The sequence below is a fragment of the Cottoperca gobio genome, chromosome 19 (assembly GCF_900634415.1).
Source record: "Cottoperca gobio chromosome 19, fCotGob3.1, whole genome shotgun sequence".
Taxonomy (NCBI): domain Eukaryota; kingdom Metazoa; phylum Chordata; class Actinopteri; order Perciformes; family Bovichtidae; genus Cottoperca; species Cottoperca gobio.
This window is the reverse complement of record NC_041373.1, coordinates 16,628,954-16,640,354: the sequence shown is the minus strand read 5'-3', so window position 1 is coordinate 16,640,354 and position 11,401 is coordinate 16,628,954. Positions and strand designations below refer to the sequence as shown.

At 43.0% G+C, this 11,401-nt stretch overlaps 3 protein-coding genes across 3 annotated transcripts; 1 reads left to right on the top strand and 2 right to left on the bottom strand.

Moving 5' to 3' along the window:
• Positions 1-25: 25 nt before the first annotated feature.
• Positions 26-1,539, bottom strand: ndufaf8 (NADH:ubiquinone oxidoreductase complex assembly factor 8). Its single transcript, XM_029456874.1, has 4 exons — positions 1,485-1,539; positions 1,280-1,397; positions 388-498; positions 26-300 (listed from the first exon to the last, which is right to left on the bottom strand). Exons 2-4 carry the CDS (start codon positions 1,358-1,360, stop codon positions 280-282), a joined length of 213 nt encoding a protein of 70 aa, XP_029312734.1. The 5' UTR covers positions 1,361-1,397; positions 1,485-1,539; the 3' UTR covers positions 26-279.
• A 179-nt stretch (positions 1,540-1,718) lies between these two features.
• tepsin (TEPSIN adaptor related protein complex 4 accessory protein) lies at positions 1,719-7,256 on the top strand. Its single transcript, XM_029456871.1, is given in 14 exon segments — positions 1,719-1,833; positions 2,332-2,404; positions 2,677-2,768; positions 2,918-3,011; positions 3,112-3,179; positions 3,273-3,354; positions 4,098-4,169; positions 4,307-4,498; positions 4,970-5,156; positions 5,263-5,376; positions 5,478-5,556; positions 5,652-5,786; positions 5,995-6,486; positions 6,488-7,256. Coding segments are annotated over 14 exon segments (1,884 nt in total). The 5' UTR covers positions 1,719-1,794; the 3' UTR covers positions 6,653-7,256.
• A 382-nt stretch (positions 7,257-7,638) lies between these two features.
• si:dkey-21c1.1 (protein FAM104A-like) lies at positions 7,639-10,747 on the bottom strand. Its single transcript, XM_029456873.1, has 3 exons — positions 10,008-10,747; positions 9,473-9,578; positions 7,639-9,243 (listed from the first exon to the last, which is right to left on the bottom strand). The coding sequence occupies exons 1-3, from the start codon at positions 10,022-10,024 to the stop codon at positions 8,986-8,988; spliced, it is 381 nt and encodes a 126-aa protein (XP_029312733.1). The 5' UTR covers positions 10,025-10,747; the 3' UTR covers positions 7,639-8,985.
• Positions 10,748-11,401: the final 654 nt, after the last annotated feature.

Genomic DNA, 11,401 nt, shown 5'->3' with positions numbered 1-11,401 from the left:
TGTTGGTCTGTGTTCCGACAAGAGGCAGAAGATATAAACGTTTTATTCAGTCTTACATACTAAAGAATGGAGCAGTAGTTCATGCTCCATTGCAACAACACACAGTTTCCATTTCAACAATGTCATAAAGTCAGTTGACTTCTCAACATCACATGTTTAGTTATTTTACAGGAACAAGTAGAGGAAGTGTTGTCCAGATAAACTGATGTGCTGCCGGCATCAGAAGTCGGTCAACACTCCATCTTCGTCTTTTCACAGTTGAAGCCGGATAGTTTGCATTCATTTGGCTTTTTTCTTGGCCTGTAATACAAAAATAAAAGAACTTTTCAATCACAGCCATCTCTGACTTAAATAACAGCAGCAGGAGGATTACTGACTGTCACTTACTGCATTTGTAAAGCAGGTCTTCAATGCTTCAAATTCCTTTGCACACATGTCCTTCTTCAGCTCCTGTCTGCCTGTGCTGGTAGCTGCCACACACTTTCCATACGTTGCTCCCTGAATCACACACAAGGCGATATTAGACGAACAGTCAGTTATCTGTCTGACCAGGAGAGTAGATGACTGATTTACAACAAAAAAGAATCCACATATATAATGAAAATGTTCTTTGTTATTCTTTTGTATGTTGTACATTAGTATAGTATATTGTACATAATGTGTGAATACTGCATGGATATGTTCTCTGTTTTTATATCTAATTTATTTCATATTATTCATTCAAATACTGTTTGTGTAGCATTTCATTTTGCAATCTTGAAGCTCAACCTATTCACCCAAAGCTAAATCCTAGCCAAACACAAAACAATGCGAGAGCTGAAAAGGTATATTAATATTTTAAATATATATATATTTTTAAAAATGCAATATGACACAAATATTTCAAATAAGTTTAACGTTAAATAATTATAAAATATTTTTTATTATTATTGGTAAGAGCAAGAGAGTTAAGCATTGAACTAAATTCAATTAAAAAAATAGGGAAAGACCTAAAAACAACAGTTTATTGGTGTGTTATTCATATTGTCAAAGTAACACATATATATTTAGGAGTAAAAGTGAGTAACGTTAGTTAATAACCAAAATTGTATTGTTATTTTACACTGAAATAATAAATTATCAACATCCACATGTCTGGAGATTATAGAAATTACAAAATAGATTTTATGTAACATTTTGAAATGCACTAAAGTAGCTGGAATTATGTTTAATCTGAGCTCAAGACATTCACAAAAGTGCACAGCACACTTTCCTTCCCTCAGCCATGAGCAGCGCTTACCTCTCCTGCACATTGTGCAAAAAGTTCCGGGAAAAGTCTCATTTTCTCTCGGCTGCGACTCCAGGCATTTGACCCAGACATGGTTGGTGTTCGTTAACAAAGCTACTTTACGTTCAATCTACAAACACAACAGAGGTGAAACAATAATGCTTCACAGTGTGTTAAATGTACTAGAAAACTTTAGAAGCATTTAAATGAAAAATACACATCAAGCAGCAGATGAAGCATTTTCTGTACACCATGGACAGCGCCATATTGTTGACCCTGTCATCAAGGAAGCCCCAGCAGGATATTCGGTAATGTGATTCGCTTATGTCCCCGTCAATCAAAATGTCATCGCGAGCGTTCTTGAAGCTGATTCGCTGTTTTTCGATCTTGGGTGTAACCTGAACGCCAATAGAATTTAACGATTGCTACTTGCTGTTCCGTGATTGGCTAGCTGTCACCTCAAGCGCCGCCTCCCCCTTGTACCCCTCGGACGAAGATGAGTAACCAGCAGCTAGGATTGCTAAATCATGGCAACATTTATGGAAAGACTTGCTTTTCTTCAGAAAGTAAGTGCTGTTTTCGGTCATTATTACTAGTTGTAAAAACCAGTAACAGCTGAACGGAGCATGACAAGTGTGTCGTACGTTAACGTGTCTATTTAAAGCTGTTAAGTTGTGCCAATACTAGCTAGCTGTTAGCTAGCATGCTACCAGCAAGAATAAACACATTTAGCAATTACATTTCATGGCATTTCTCAGTTGACCTGCCAGCTTGTTTCGTTAAAGTCTTAAAGCAGCAGACATACGGCACTGTTATAACTGCCTGTTTGGTACCCTCGTGCCGTGTGTGTGTGTGTGTGTGTGTGTGTGTGTGTGTGTGTGTGTGTGTGTGTGTGTGTGTGTGTGTGTGTGTGTGTGTGTGTGTGTGTGTGTGTGAAGAAACTGTACACATGTTAGACTGTAATCATATGTTTGTGCGATGCTCATGGGGTACACAGGTCCTCTAGTGTCAGCTTTGAACTTGTGTCACACTTTTGTTTACCATTATCATTCCTCCAACTGAAGGTCCCGACTCTGATGAAGGCTACTGCAGATGAGGAGAACCCCTGTCCTGGATACCTTTTCCAAGATATTGGAAGTATCCTTTGTCAGCTTGTGTTGTGTTCCAGCCAGCAGCTGCAAACTCTGAATATACATATTATATTGCCGCACACATAACACGTGAATGGTTCAGTCGTATTTAATCATGTTAAGAGAAAGTGTATCACTGTGGACACTATGTGTAGAAATGCATTTCTCAATGTACAGCTGCAACCATTAAACTAATTCATTAGTAGATCGACAGAAAAATTATAGCCAGCTATTTTGATAATCATTTTGTTAATAACCTTAACCTCCATCCTACTGTAGAAATCTCCCACGAGTCCACAGGATGCGCTCAGTGTTTGTTGGAGTATCTTCTGGAGAGGCTGCAGGTGGACTCCTGTCATGTCAAGCTTAAGGTGAGAACATTGTTATTATTCAAGCTTCTGTCTGTAGCATGAAACTGTGCCGTGTAGCCAGGATGTATAAAGTTTTAAATCTCAGTGATTCTCCTGCCTCTGCTGTCTGTGAGTAACTCGAGGTTCTGTTCATGCTGCCGGTGTTTCAGGTGCTGAAGATCTTTGTCCATCTTTGTGGTCATGGCTCAAACCATTTCCTCACAGAACTTCGAAGGAACTCCACCTTCATCCAGCAGGCGTCAGGTTAGACATTGTGCTTATCGCTACATTTTGACTCTCCCTTGGCTGTGGCCGCTCCGTCACCTGAATACTCACTCGCCGTCGGGTGTTTTGCTTTTTTAAGTTTACAGCGGCCCTCCTGATCCCATCCACGGCACAGCATTGTACCAGAAAGTGAGAAACACAGCACAGGTGAGCCTCAGGCTGCTTTTCATTCATCATGTCAATCATACATCTGTGACCGATCATCAAACGCACTCGTATTTCTACTTTTTCTATTTGCAGGAAGTGGCCAGGTTGCTGTTCACAGATCCAATTTCCACCAAAGGCAACGTCCCCCAGCTCAACCTAGCCCTCCCAACGATGGGTGAGTATTGCTTAATTTAATTAGTACCAGACTTCACACACATCAGTTAATTACACGGTCATGTAAGGTTTCAGGCCTTTTTTTAATATTAAAGAATTACAATTCAAAACACTGCTGTTGACGGACTTAACCTGCAGCTTCTTGCTTTTTGTTACTGATAAAAGAGACGGTAGATTTGATGAAGAGATTCATTAGATAAGGAGCTTATTAAATGTAGTATTTAAAGGGACAGTGTGTAGAATTTAGGAGGATCTATTAGCAGAATATAATATCCATAACTATGCTTTCATTAGTGTGTAATCACCTGAAACTGTTTTTGTTACCTGGGAACGAGCCGTTCAGATCTATATAGTGAGCCCATGGTGCTCCATGTTTCTACAGTAGCCCAGAACGGACAAACCAAACTCGCTCTAGAGAGAGTTTACGTTACCTGAAGGCCACCGTAGGTTCTCTACACGCCTGGGAAGGAGGAGTGAGCGGAGGAGCGAGCGGAGGAGTATTCAGTTGGTTGTAATCTCACTGCTGGATGCCACTAAATACACACGGGTCCTTTTCACCAACATGGAAACTAATCAGTCAGAGCCCATTCCTACTGCCCTCTGTAATAATACCGTCCATCATCTGACATATTAGAGAGAACATGAGCGTCTATAAGCAGGTTGAACGACTTAAATCAGTGACATAAGGTTCTTTGTATTCGGTGAACTGAAAGTACAATAGGTCTCCTGTGTGTCTCTGTCCAGGTATGGGCTCAGCAACTTCCCACAGGTCAGGAATGCAGGGCTTTGGATACAGTCCAGGGAAGCAGGGTACAGGTGAGTGATAGACCACACACACACACACACACACACACACACACACACACACACACACACACACACACATATCCAGTCAAGCTTATCTTCTGTGTCAATGTGTTTTGTTTTTTTAAGTCTTTACCTGTGCCTCCCAGCAGGCAGTGACTCACTGCTGGATAAGATCCAGAAAGCTGCAGAGGTGATGGCCAGCGCTGTCCTCCCCCCAACTGAGCACCAAGGCATCCGTCTCCATGACAACCATTACCGGGCAGTAGCCGCGCCCTCTACGCCCATAGAGGTGGCCGTGCCTGCGTGTGCCTATAACCTGCCGGCTCACACACCAAAAGGTCAGACGTTGTCGGTGTGATGGGGAAACGTCTAAATCCAAGGGTTGAATCTCAAATATGTTAAATTAGGCACGGGACGATGCGTGTTTCCATTATTCTTACCAAAACAAATTATATATATATAATAAAAAGGAACTCATATTAAGTTGATCGTGGTGAATTTATATATATATATTTGTTTTTATATATATTTTTATATTTATATATATATATATATATATTATATATTATATTATATATATATATATATATATATATATATATATATATATATATATATATATATATATATATATATATATATATATATATATATATATATAAATTCACCACGATCAACTTAATATGAGTTCCTTTTTATTCCGATACGCAATCAAATCCTACATCGTCTCATCCCTAGTATGTATCCTTGATCTTCTCTCTATGTGACAGTGTTTTTGTGACTTCTACTACCGCATGTCTTCACTACAGCATTGACCCAGCGGTGCCCGGGGCAGGTGGGAGGCGGCTGGGAAGAGACGGACAGCGGCAACAGCTCCTCTCACAACTCCTCTCAGGATATGGCGGCTAACAGCAGGACCTCTGTGGGCAGCAAGTCCGCTGATACCGGGAGCCACTCGGGAGCCAGCAGAGAGAGCAGTGGCGACCTATCAGAGCGGTGAGTGGCAAAGTTAAACTCACAATGTAGTCACATTTAAGAGCTGGTAGATTCGTCTTATTCTACACATATTCTCACTTCCTCCATGACACCGTCTGGTCTCCAGGGTGGAAGCCTTGCAGTTGGGCGACTGTGGCCAGGAGATGGCACTCATCAGCAAACTGACTGAAGGCTCCAGAGTTTTCCTGTCCAGAGATGAGAGTCAGCACTTCATCAAAGAGTCAGTGCATCTGAAATCAGACTGGGAATACTGCAGATTCTCTCTTTTGTATGATTTTTATTTAGTAAACGGCCGGATTTCTGTGTCCTTTAATCTGCCAGGTGCTCCATTCTCAACTGTGAGGTTGTGGTGGAGCTGCTCTCAAGCAAGCTTCAAGATCCCTCGAACACCGTGAAGATGGTAACAATGGTTAAGATTCACTGAAGATCCACGTTTTCTTTAGAGCAGCGTTGCAGTCCCAATATACATATCTTTGTTTCCCTCCAATCCTGCAGCGAGCACTGTGTGCGGAATCATGCCTCATGACCTCTGACCTCCTCTCCCTTGAACAAATGTTTGGCGCGACACAGCGACGGCTCCGGCAGCTGAGCGAGGGGGCTCCAGGACCCGTGGCCAACAAAGCCACCAAGGTAAGAGAGAGCGATGGGACAGAACTAACCATGAGGCATCACGAGGGACGTTTTTGCCTGAAGTGTAGCCAAAATTCAGACACTTAAGAGCAAAAACGTTCCCATTGAAACTCGTTTTAAAGCATAAAATCACATTCTATCATATCAGATAATATAATATATCCTTTTTATGGCAGTTGATGGTGTATTTCTTATTTCCTTTTACCAGATCCTGCGGCAGTTCGAGGCTCTGATGGGTGGATCTGTGCACGCTCTGAGGCAGGATGCAGCGACCAGCAGCCATCAGGTTCATCAGCTTCCAGCAGCTACATACTTCGACCCTTTACTACCAACCCAGTCTGCTGACAACACCAACACCAACCTCAACCATCACCAGCCTGACGTCTCACACACAGGTGTCCCCCAACCACCATCTCCCCCTTCTACTCTGGCCTCCTTGGCCCAGAGAGACTCCTCGGGGGAGCTGACGAATGACTGCGATGAGGAGAAACTTTCTCCCATTCTGCACGAGTCAAAGCAAAACCAGGTGGAGCCAGTCAGGACTGCTGAGGTTCGATTGGTTGCTGAAGAATCGGAGCTTAACACAGAGGGGAGCTCTTCCCCTCCAGCTGAGCCGCCCAGTGAGCCGCCCTGTCTGAGCAGACTGTCGCTGTTCAGCGGCATGGAGCTGGTGACTAAAGGGAGGCCTCTGTGTAAGAGAGGACTCATCCCAGACAGAGACGGACATGATGGGCGACAGCTTAAGGGAGAATCTAACTGTGCATAACAGCATCTGCATTAGTAAAACCAGAGCTCCTTTAATTTACACTTCCGTCGCATGTGATGGCAGCCAACCAGTATCGGCCTTCTCATTTCTTAACTTTTGACCACTGGCCCACTTTTTACAGCTGGATCGATCCCAGTTAAGCCAATGATGTCGACATGTTTAGAAATCTAATTGTATGAACCAAGATCAGATCTGTACGCTTATAACTACGTATAGACGGCAGATTCACATTATGTTTAAGGATTTTCTGTTCTTATCTATATGGTGCCTCCTTGTATTTTAAGCAGCAGATTGGGCTGAGACGGATGTGGGACACTTTGAGTGAGTGCAATCCACAGTTGGCATGAGAAACCCCTCAACGGTTATACATGAGGACTTTGCTATAAGCTGTTTGCTGGCTGAGGTCTAATTTCTAAAAGTATTTACCAAGAATGCTTGAATTACAGGTTGTTATTGACAGTTGCTTTATCTCAGGATTCCTTTTAGCTAACTAAGAGCTCTTACGCCTCTGAGGGAGAACGCCCTCGATTTGTAATTTGCACAATTGCTTTTCTTATGGACTCATAAACCTGCAAGAGAGTTGTCTTCCATATTTTTTGGTACTAAACTATCGTCAGTGTAAATGTTATAAGTGATAGTTTACAAATGATTTACCCCGTCTACCCTGTATTGATTAAAACCCTGAGAGTGCATGTAAAGACTAAGAGAACTAATGGAGGAGTTCATTAAGATTGTTTTTCGTGTGGAACATTTGCAATCAGCGTAAAGCAAAATATCAGCAATTTCATGAGCGGTTGTTTGTGTAACCAAATAAAAGGCAGATTACCGTCGCTATCGCGCCATTGTTTCCGTTACATGGCTGTGTGGAGGAATGTGCGACACACTACTTGCCAAAATGGTAATTCAACCTAGCGATACGTACAATGAACGCCACTGATGTTTTTTTGTCTCAGTGAACACAAGCTATGCTGAGGAACAATAAAACCTGCTGTATTTTCTTACAGCACTAACTGCTACACAAACGAGTCTTGTTTTACTGCATTTAAATGTGTCAGTGACATGTTGCAGACATGTTGCAGACATCGCTTTCAGCAACGCTTTTATTTCAATGTCAAATGATTTTGGAAAATTACATAAAATATCACTTTCACATCTCATTTTATTTGCAACACAGTGTACTGGTCATTGTTTTAACCATACATACAACAAGTATGGCTGACAGGCGTATGACGCGTACACACACACACACACACACACACACACGATGTGTAAAATGTTAAAGTAAACACAAGGTAACAAACTTGAGCGCTTTTTTTGTGTTGAGGCCGTTTCTGTGAGACGCACTGTGCCCAGAACTACACTGCCTGAGCCGCAGACTCCGGGGCCTGCTGCTCTCACAGCTCTATAATTAGCCAGGGTCTAATCTGAGGTTGGGTTTTTGGTGATGCGGCTCATGAGGAATCCGTTTCAATACCTTGAACCCGCCGACCTTCCACAGCAAAACATTTGGATTCATTTAGATTGTGAAAGTAACTGCAAATGCACTATAGTTTAAAAGGAATACCTCACCCACAGAAGGATCATTTGTATGTAAGTTCACTCCCCACGCGTTACCTTGAATTAGTAAAGAAAACTTCTCGCATGGCTCCAACGGTGAACGAAGCAACGAGAAAGCGGTTTAACTCTCGCACAACTCGTGCGGTATAATCCAGGTCTCTAAATCAAAGTAACTACTTCGTTGGGAAGGAGTTTGTAAACGATGTTTTGCTGTTAAATGCGTACAAATGGTGATTTTGTAGGTGAGCGTTTCCTTTGTCACTTTGGTTATAGAAAACAAAGAAGGCCTATGATTTTATTTTACTGGATTGTTTTTAATAATGCTCCATGGGAGTGAGTCCATTGGCCTCCATGTTCTTTTGTGAATGGGATCACAACAACCACTCCCACTTCAGACACAAGCATGCGGCTGACTTCTCCAGTCGAGAGTAAACAGAAAGAGGAGTTATTGAGTAAAGTGCTTCGCTTTATTTAGTTTTGCAAGCACTTTGGGTCATCACGCGTTACTTGTGATTAGCACCAATGAAAATGTCCACGCATCAACGCACGCATTTAAAGAGAATGATACCTCTTTATAAAGTGCACAGGGTGCGTGCACACACACACACACACGCACAAACACACATCAATACTGCACAGAAACCACAGTGGCTGGGCCATGGAAAGGCAAATGTGCTTATGGTCTTGACAAATGGTACATAGTGAGGTGGGGATGAGCTTTTGTGCCCAAAAATCTGTAAACCTCCCCACACATCATCCCCTTCCCCCTGACCCGAGTGCATCGCTTGAGGCTTTCTGAGGAGGAGCCCCCGTGCCAGTAGTGTCAGCACTGATGGGCGAGGGACAAAAGGTCAGGAGAGGGGTCAGAGGTCACAGTCATGTTGAGCCTGGTCGCCCTCTGGTCTGCAGGCTACTGAAGTGCGCCTCCCTCAGGACTCTGTTGATGGAGTCGTAAGAGACACTGCTGCTGTCGCCATGGAAACCAGACTGCAAGGAGCTACCGGAGTCTTCAGGCGTTGGGCTGGGGGAGTACTGAGTGATGCGGTTGTTCTGGCTGTGTATGCACGGCCTGGTGCTGGCCACTATTGCTCTCTCCGGACTACTGATCCCATTACTGCTGTCACTGCTGGAAGACTGCAAAAAAACCAGAACAGAGATGGGCTCTGAATTGTAGCTTCATGGATGGATGCAGATTACATGCTGTAAATAAAACATTCTGTGCTTTTGCTGACAGTCGTGCATCGCATATCGAGTCACGTGTATTCATACACACGATAGCATATTAAATGACCTTGAAAGACTTTCATCACATACGTCTTTGTGATGGTCTAAAGACGAATGTCAAGATCAAGTTCAGTCTCACCTCCGAATCCAAATCTGACACAAGCAGGCTGGGACCCCCTCCTGACCTCTTGGCCTGAGGACTCAGCTGCGGGTCCTCCTCACGGTCAGAGCTACGGTGTCGTTTCCTGTGCAGAACAGAAATGAAAGTAACAAAGAGCTTCGTGAGTGTAGAGGATATTAGAGTGAACTTACAATTAAGAAGGAGAGTGTGACAGGCAGGGGGAGGGAGATTGGGCAGAGAAAGGAAGCGCATCAGAAAGAGAGAGAACATGAAGAGGAACCCAAAAATAGCAACTCACACTCAGGCAGTTACATGATCAGACATGTGGCGCTCCCATTATGAAGACACATTCATTAGCATAACTTTACTGGGATTGAACATACAGTGTGGGTATTATACTGCTTTATCAGACTCAATGTCTTGGTTCTTGATGACTGTAATAAGGGATTTAGTTACAATACAACAAAGGCATGCCATTATTAGACGTAATAGTGTATGTAACGATGAGACTGAATGAATGACGAAGATGTGTAAAAATGGTTATTCCCGTTACCTGCTGTCAGTGAGCATTTCTGCAGTCTTGACGGATGTTTTTTTGGCAAAGAGAAAGGTTGACACTCCTTGTGAGCCTGATCTTATTTTAAATCTTTGGCTGTGTTACAGTACGACCCTTTCATAGAAACTCAGTATGGCAAGCTTCCTCTCATTACATCAGAAACTCTCGGGATGTGAGTGAGCGATCTCCAGGCGGCTGAAGAAGCACAGGTCTCCGTCGGAAAGCTCAGCTGTGTTCAGACCGGTCACTGCTCCCAGTCCAGTCCGCCTATACCTCGGTGCTGGAACAAACTGCTACTGGGCGTCCGGAAGCTAACCAGCTAACTAGTTAACTAGCTAACCAGCTAACTACTAGGTATTCTCGTTTACGCAGTGAAATCTCGAGAAACTCCAGGCATGACAGCAAAAGGGAGCGAGCTAGCCTGCTAGCTGCTACTGTGCAACGTAATATATCAGCTAACTACTTCAGCTAACTACAGCTGCACTAACGTTATGCTAACTGAAAGTTCTTCCGCTATCGTACTCCGTCCACTTGCCGTTAGTCGCGGTTAACGGTCGCCTGTACTTGACAGCACTCCGACGCGAAACAAACTAAATGAGTAAAAGTTCAAAATACAGTTTTAATGTTGTCCGAAGTCCAACATTAATAGCCCAGACTCCGCGGTCGTTAAGTGAGCCATAGCAGCGACGAGCTCTTCTTCGCTGAACGTTTCCCGAAGAGCTCCGCCCCTCTGTTTACATGACGTCATCGGAATAAGTACAAAACGGAAAAACGACTTCCGGTATCAACATGCTGAACTACTTGTCCAATTTAAAACACATTATTCTAAAAAAAAAAATCCACGATTAAGTTTATATATTTTTGCATTGTTGAACAGAAGTGTATATAATACAGTAAAAGCTGTACATTTCTCAGATCAGAATTTAAATTCTCAAAATGACTTGTTCAACCTCCACGTCATCTTGTCACGTGGGCACATCATAAACGCAATTTTTCATTATTGTTGGATGAATTGGAAATGATTGGGTACACTTTGCTATCAGGCTCATTCATTCTATAGAAAGGTAAACATTATTGGGTCAAATTTTAGTTTTCACACAATATTTGTCATGAGCAGCCATAGGGAGTCAATTTCACCTATAGCCTACTTCATTTGTAACCATGTCAATACTGTATATCTCTCTTGCAGAAGAAGGTGATCCAGCACTCCAGCTTTGGTCTCCAATCATCAGGATTTGCTTAAACTTTACATCAAGTACACAAAAGAAGAAAGGCATCTTCTGGAGGAAGGATTCCACCCAAGGCAGCAGCCGGGTTCCCTTTTCCAACCCATCACAGTGCACTCTGACCCAGACTAGATCTCCGTTCACCCTGAGGAGCCTCAAGACTTT

Coding starts and splice junctions, on each gene's coding strand:
- ndufaf8 (XM_029456874.1), bottom strand. CDS start 1,360: ATGTCTGGGTCAAATGCCTGGAGTCGCAGCCGAGAGAAAATGAGACTT. Junction 499..1,279: donor TTGCACAATGTGCAGGAGAG/GTAAGCGCTGCT, acceptor TGTGTGATTCAG/GGAGCAACGTATGGAAAGTG. Junction 301..387: donor AGACCTGCTTTACAAATGCA/GTAAGTGACAGT, acceptor TTTGTATTACAG/GCCAAGAAAAAAGCCAAATG.
- si:dkey-21c1.1 (XM_029456873.1), bottom strand. Junction 9,244..9,472: donor TGTCAGATTTGGATTCGGAG/GTGAGACTGAAC, acceptor GTTTTTTTGCAG/TCTTCCAGCAGTGACAGCAG.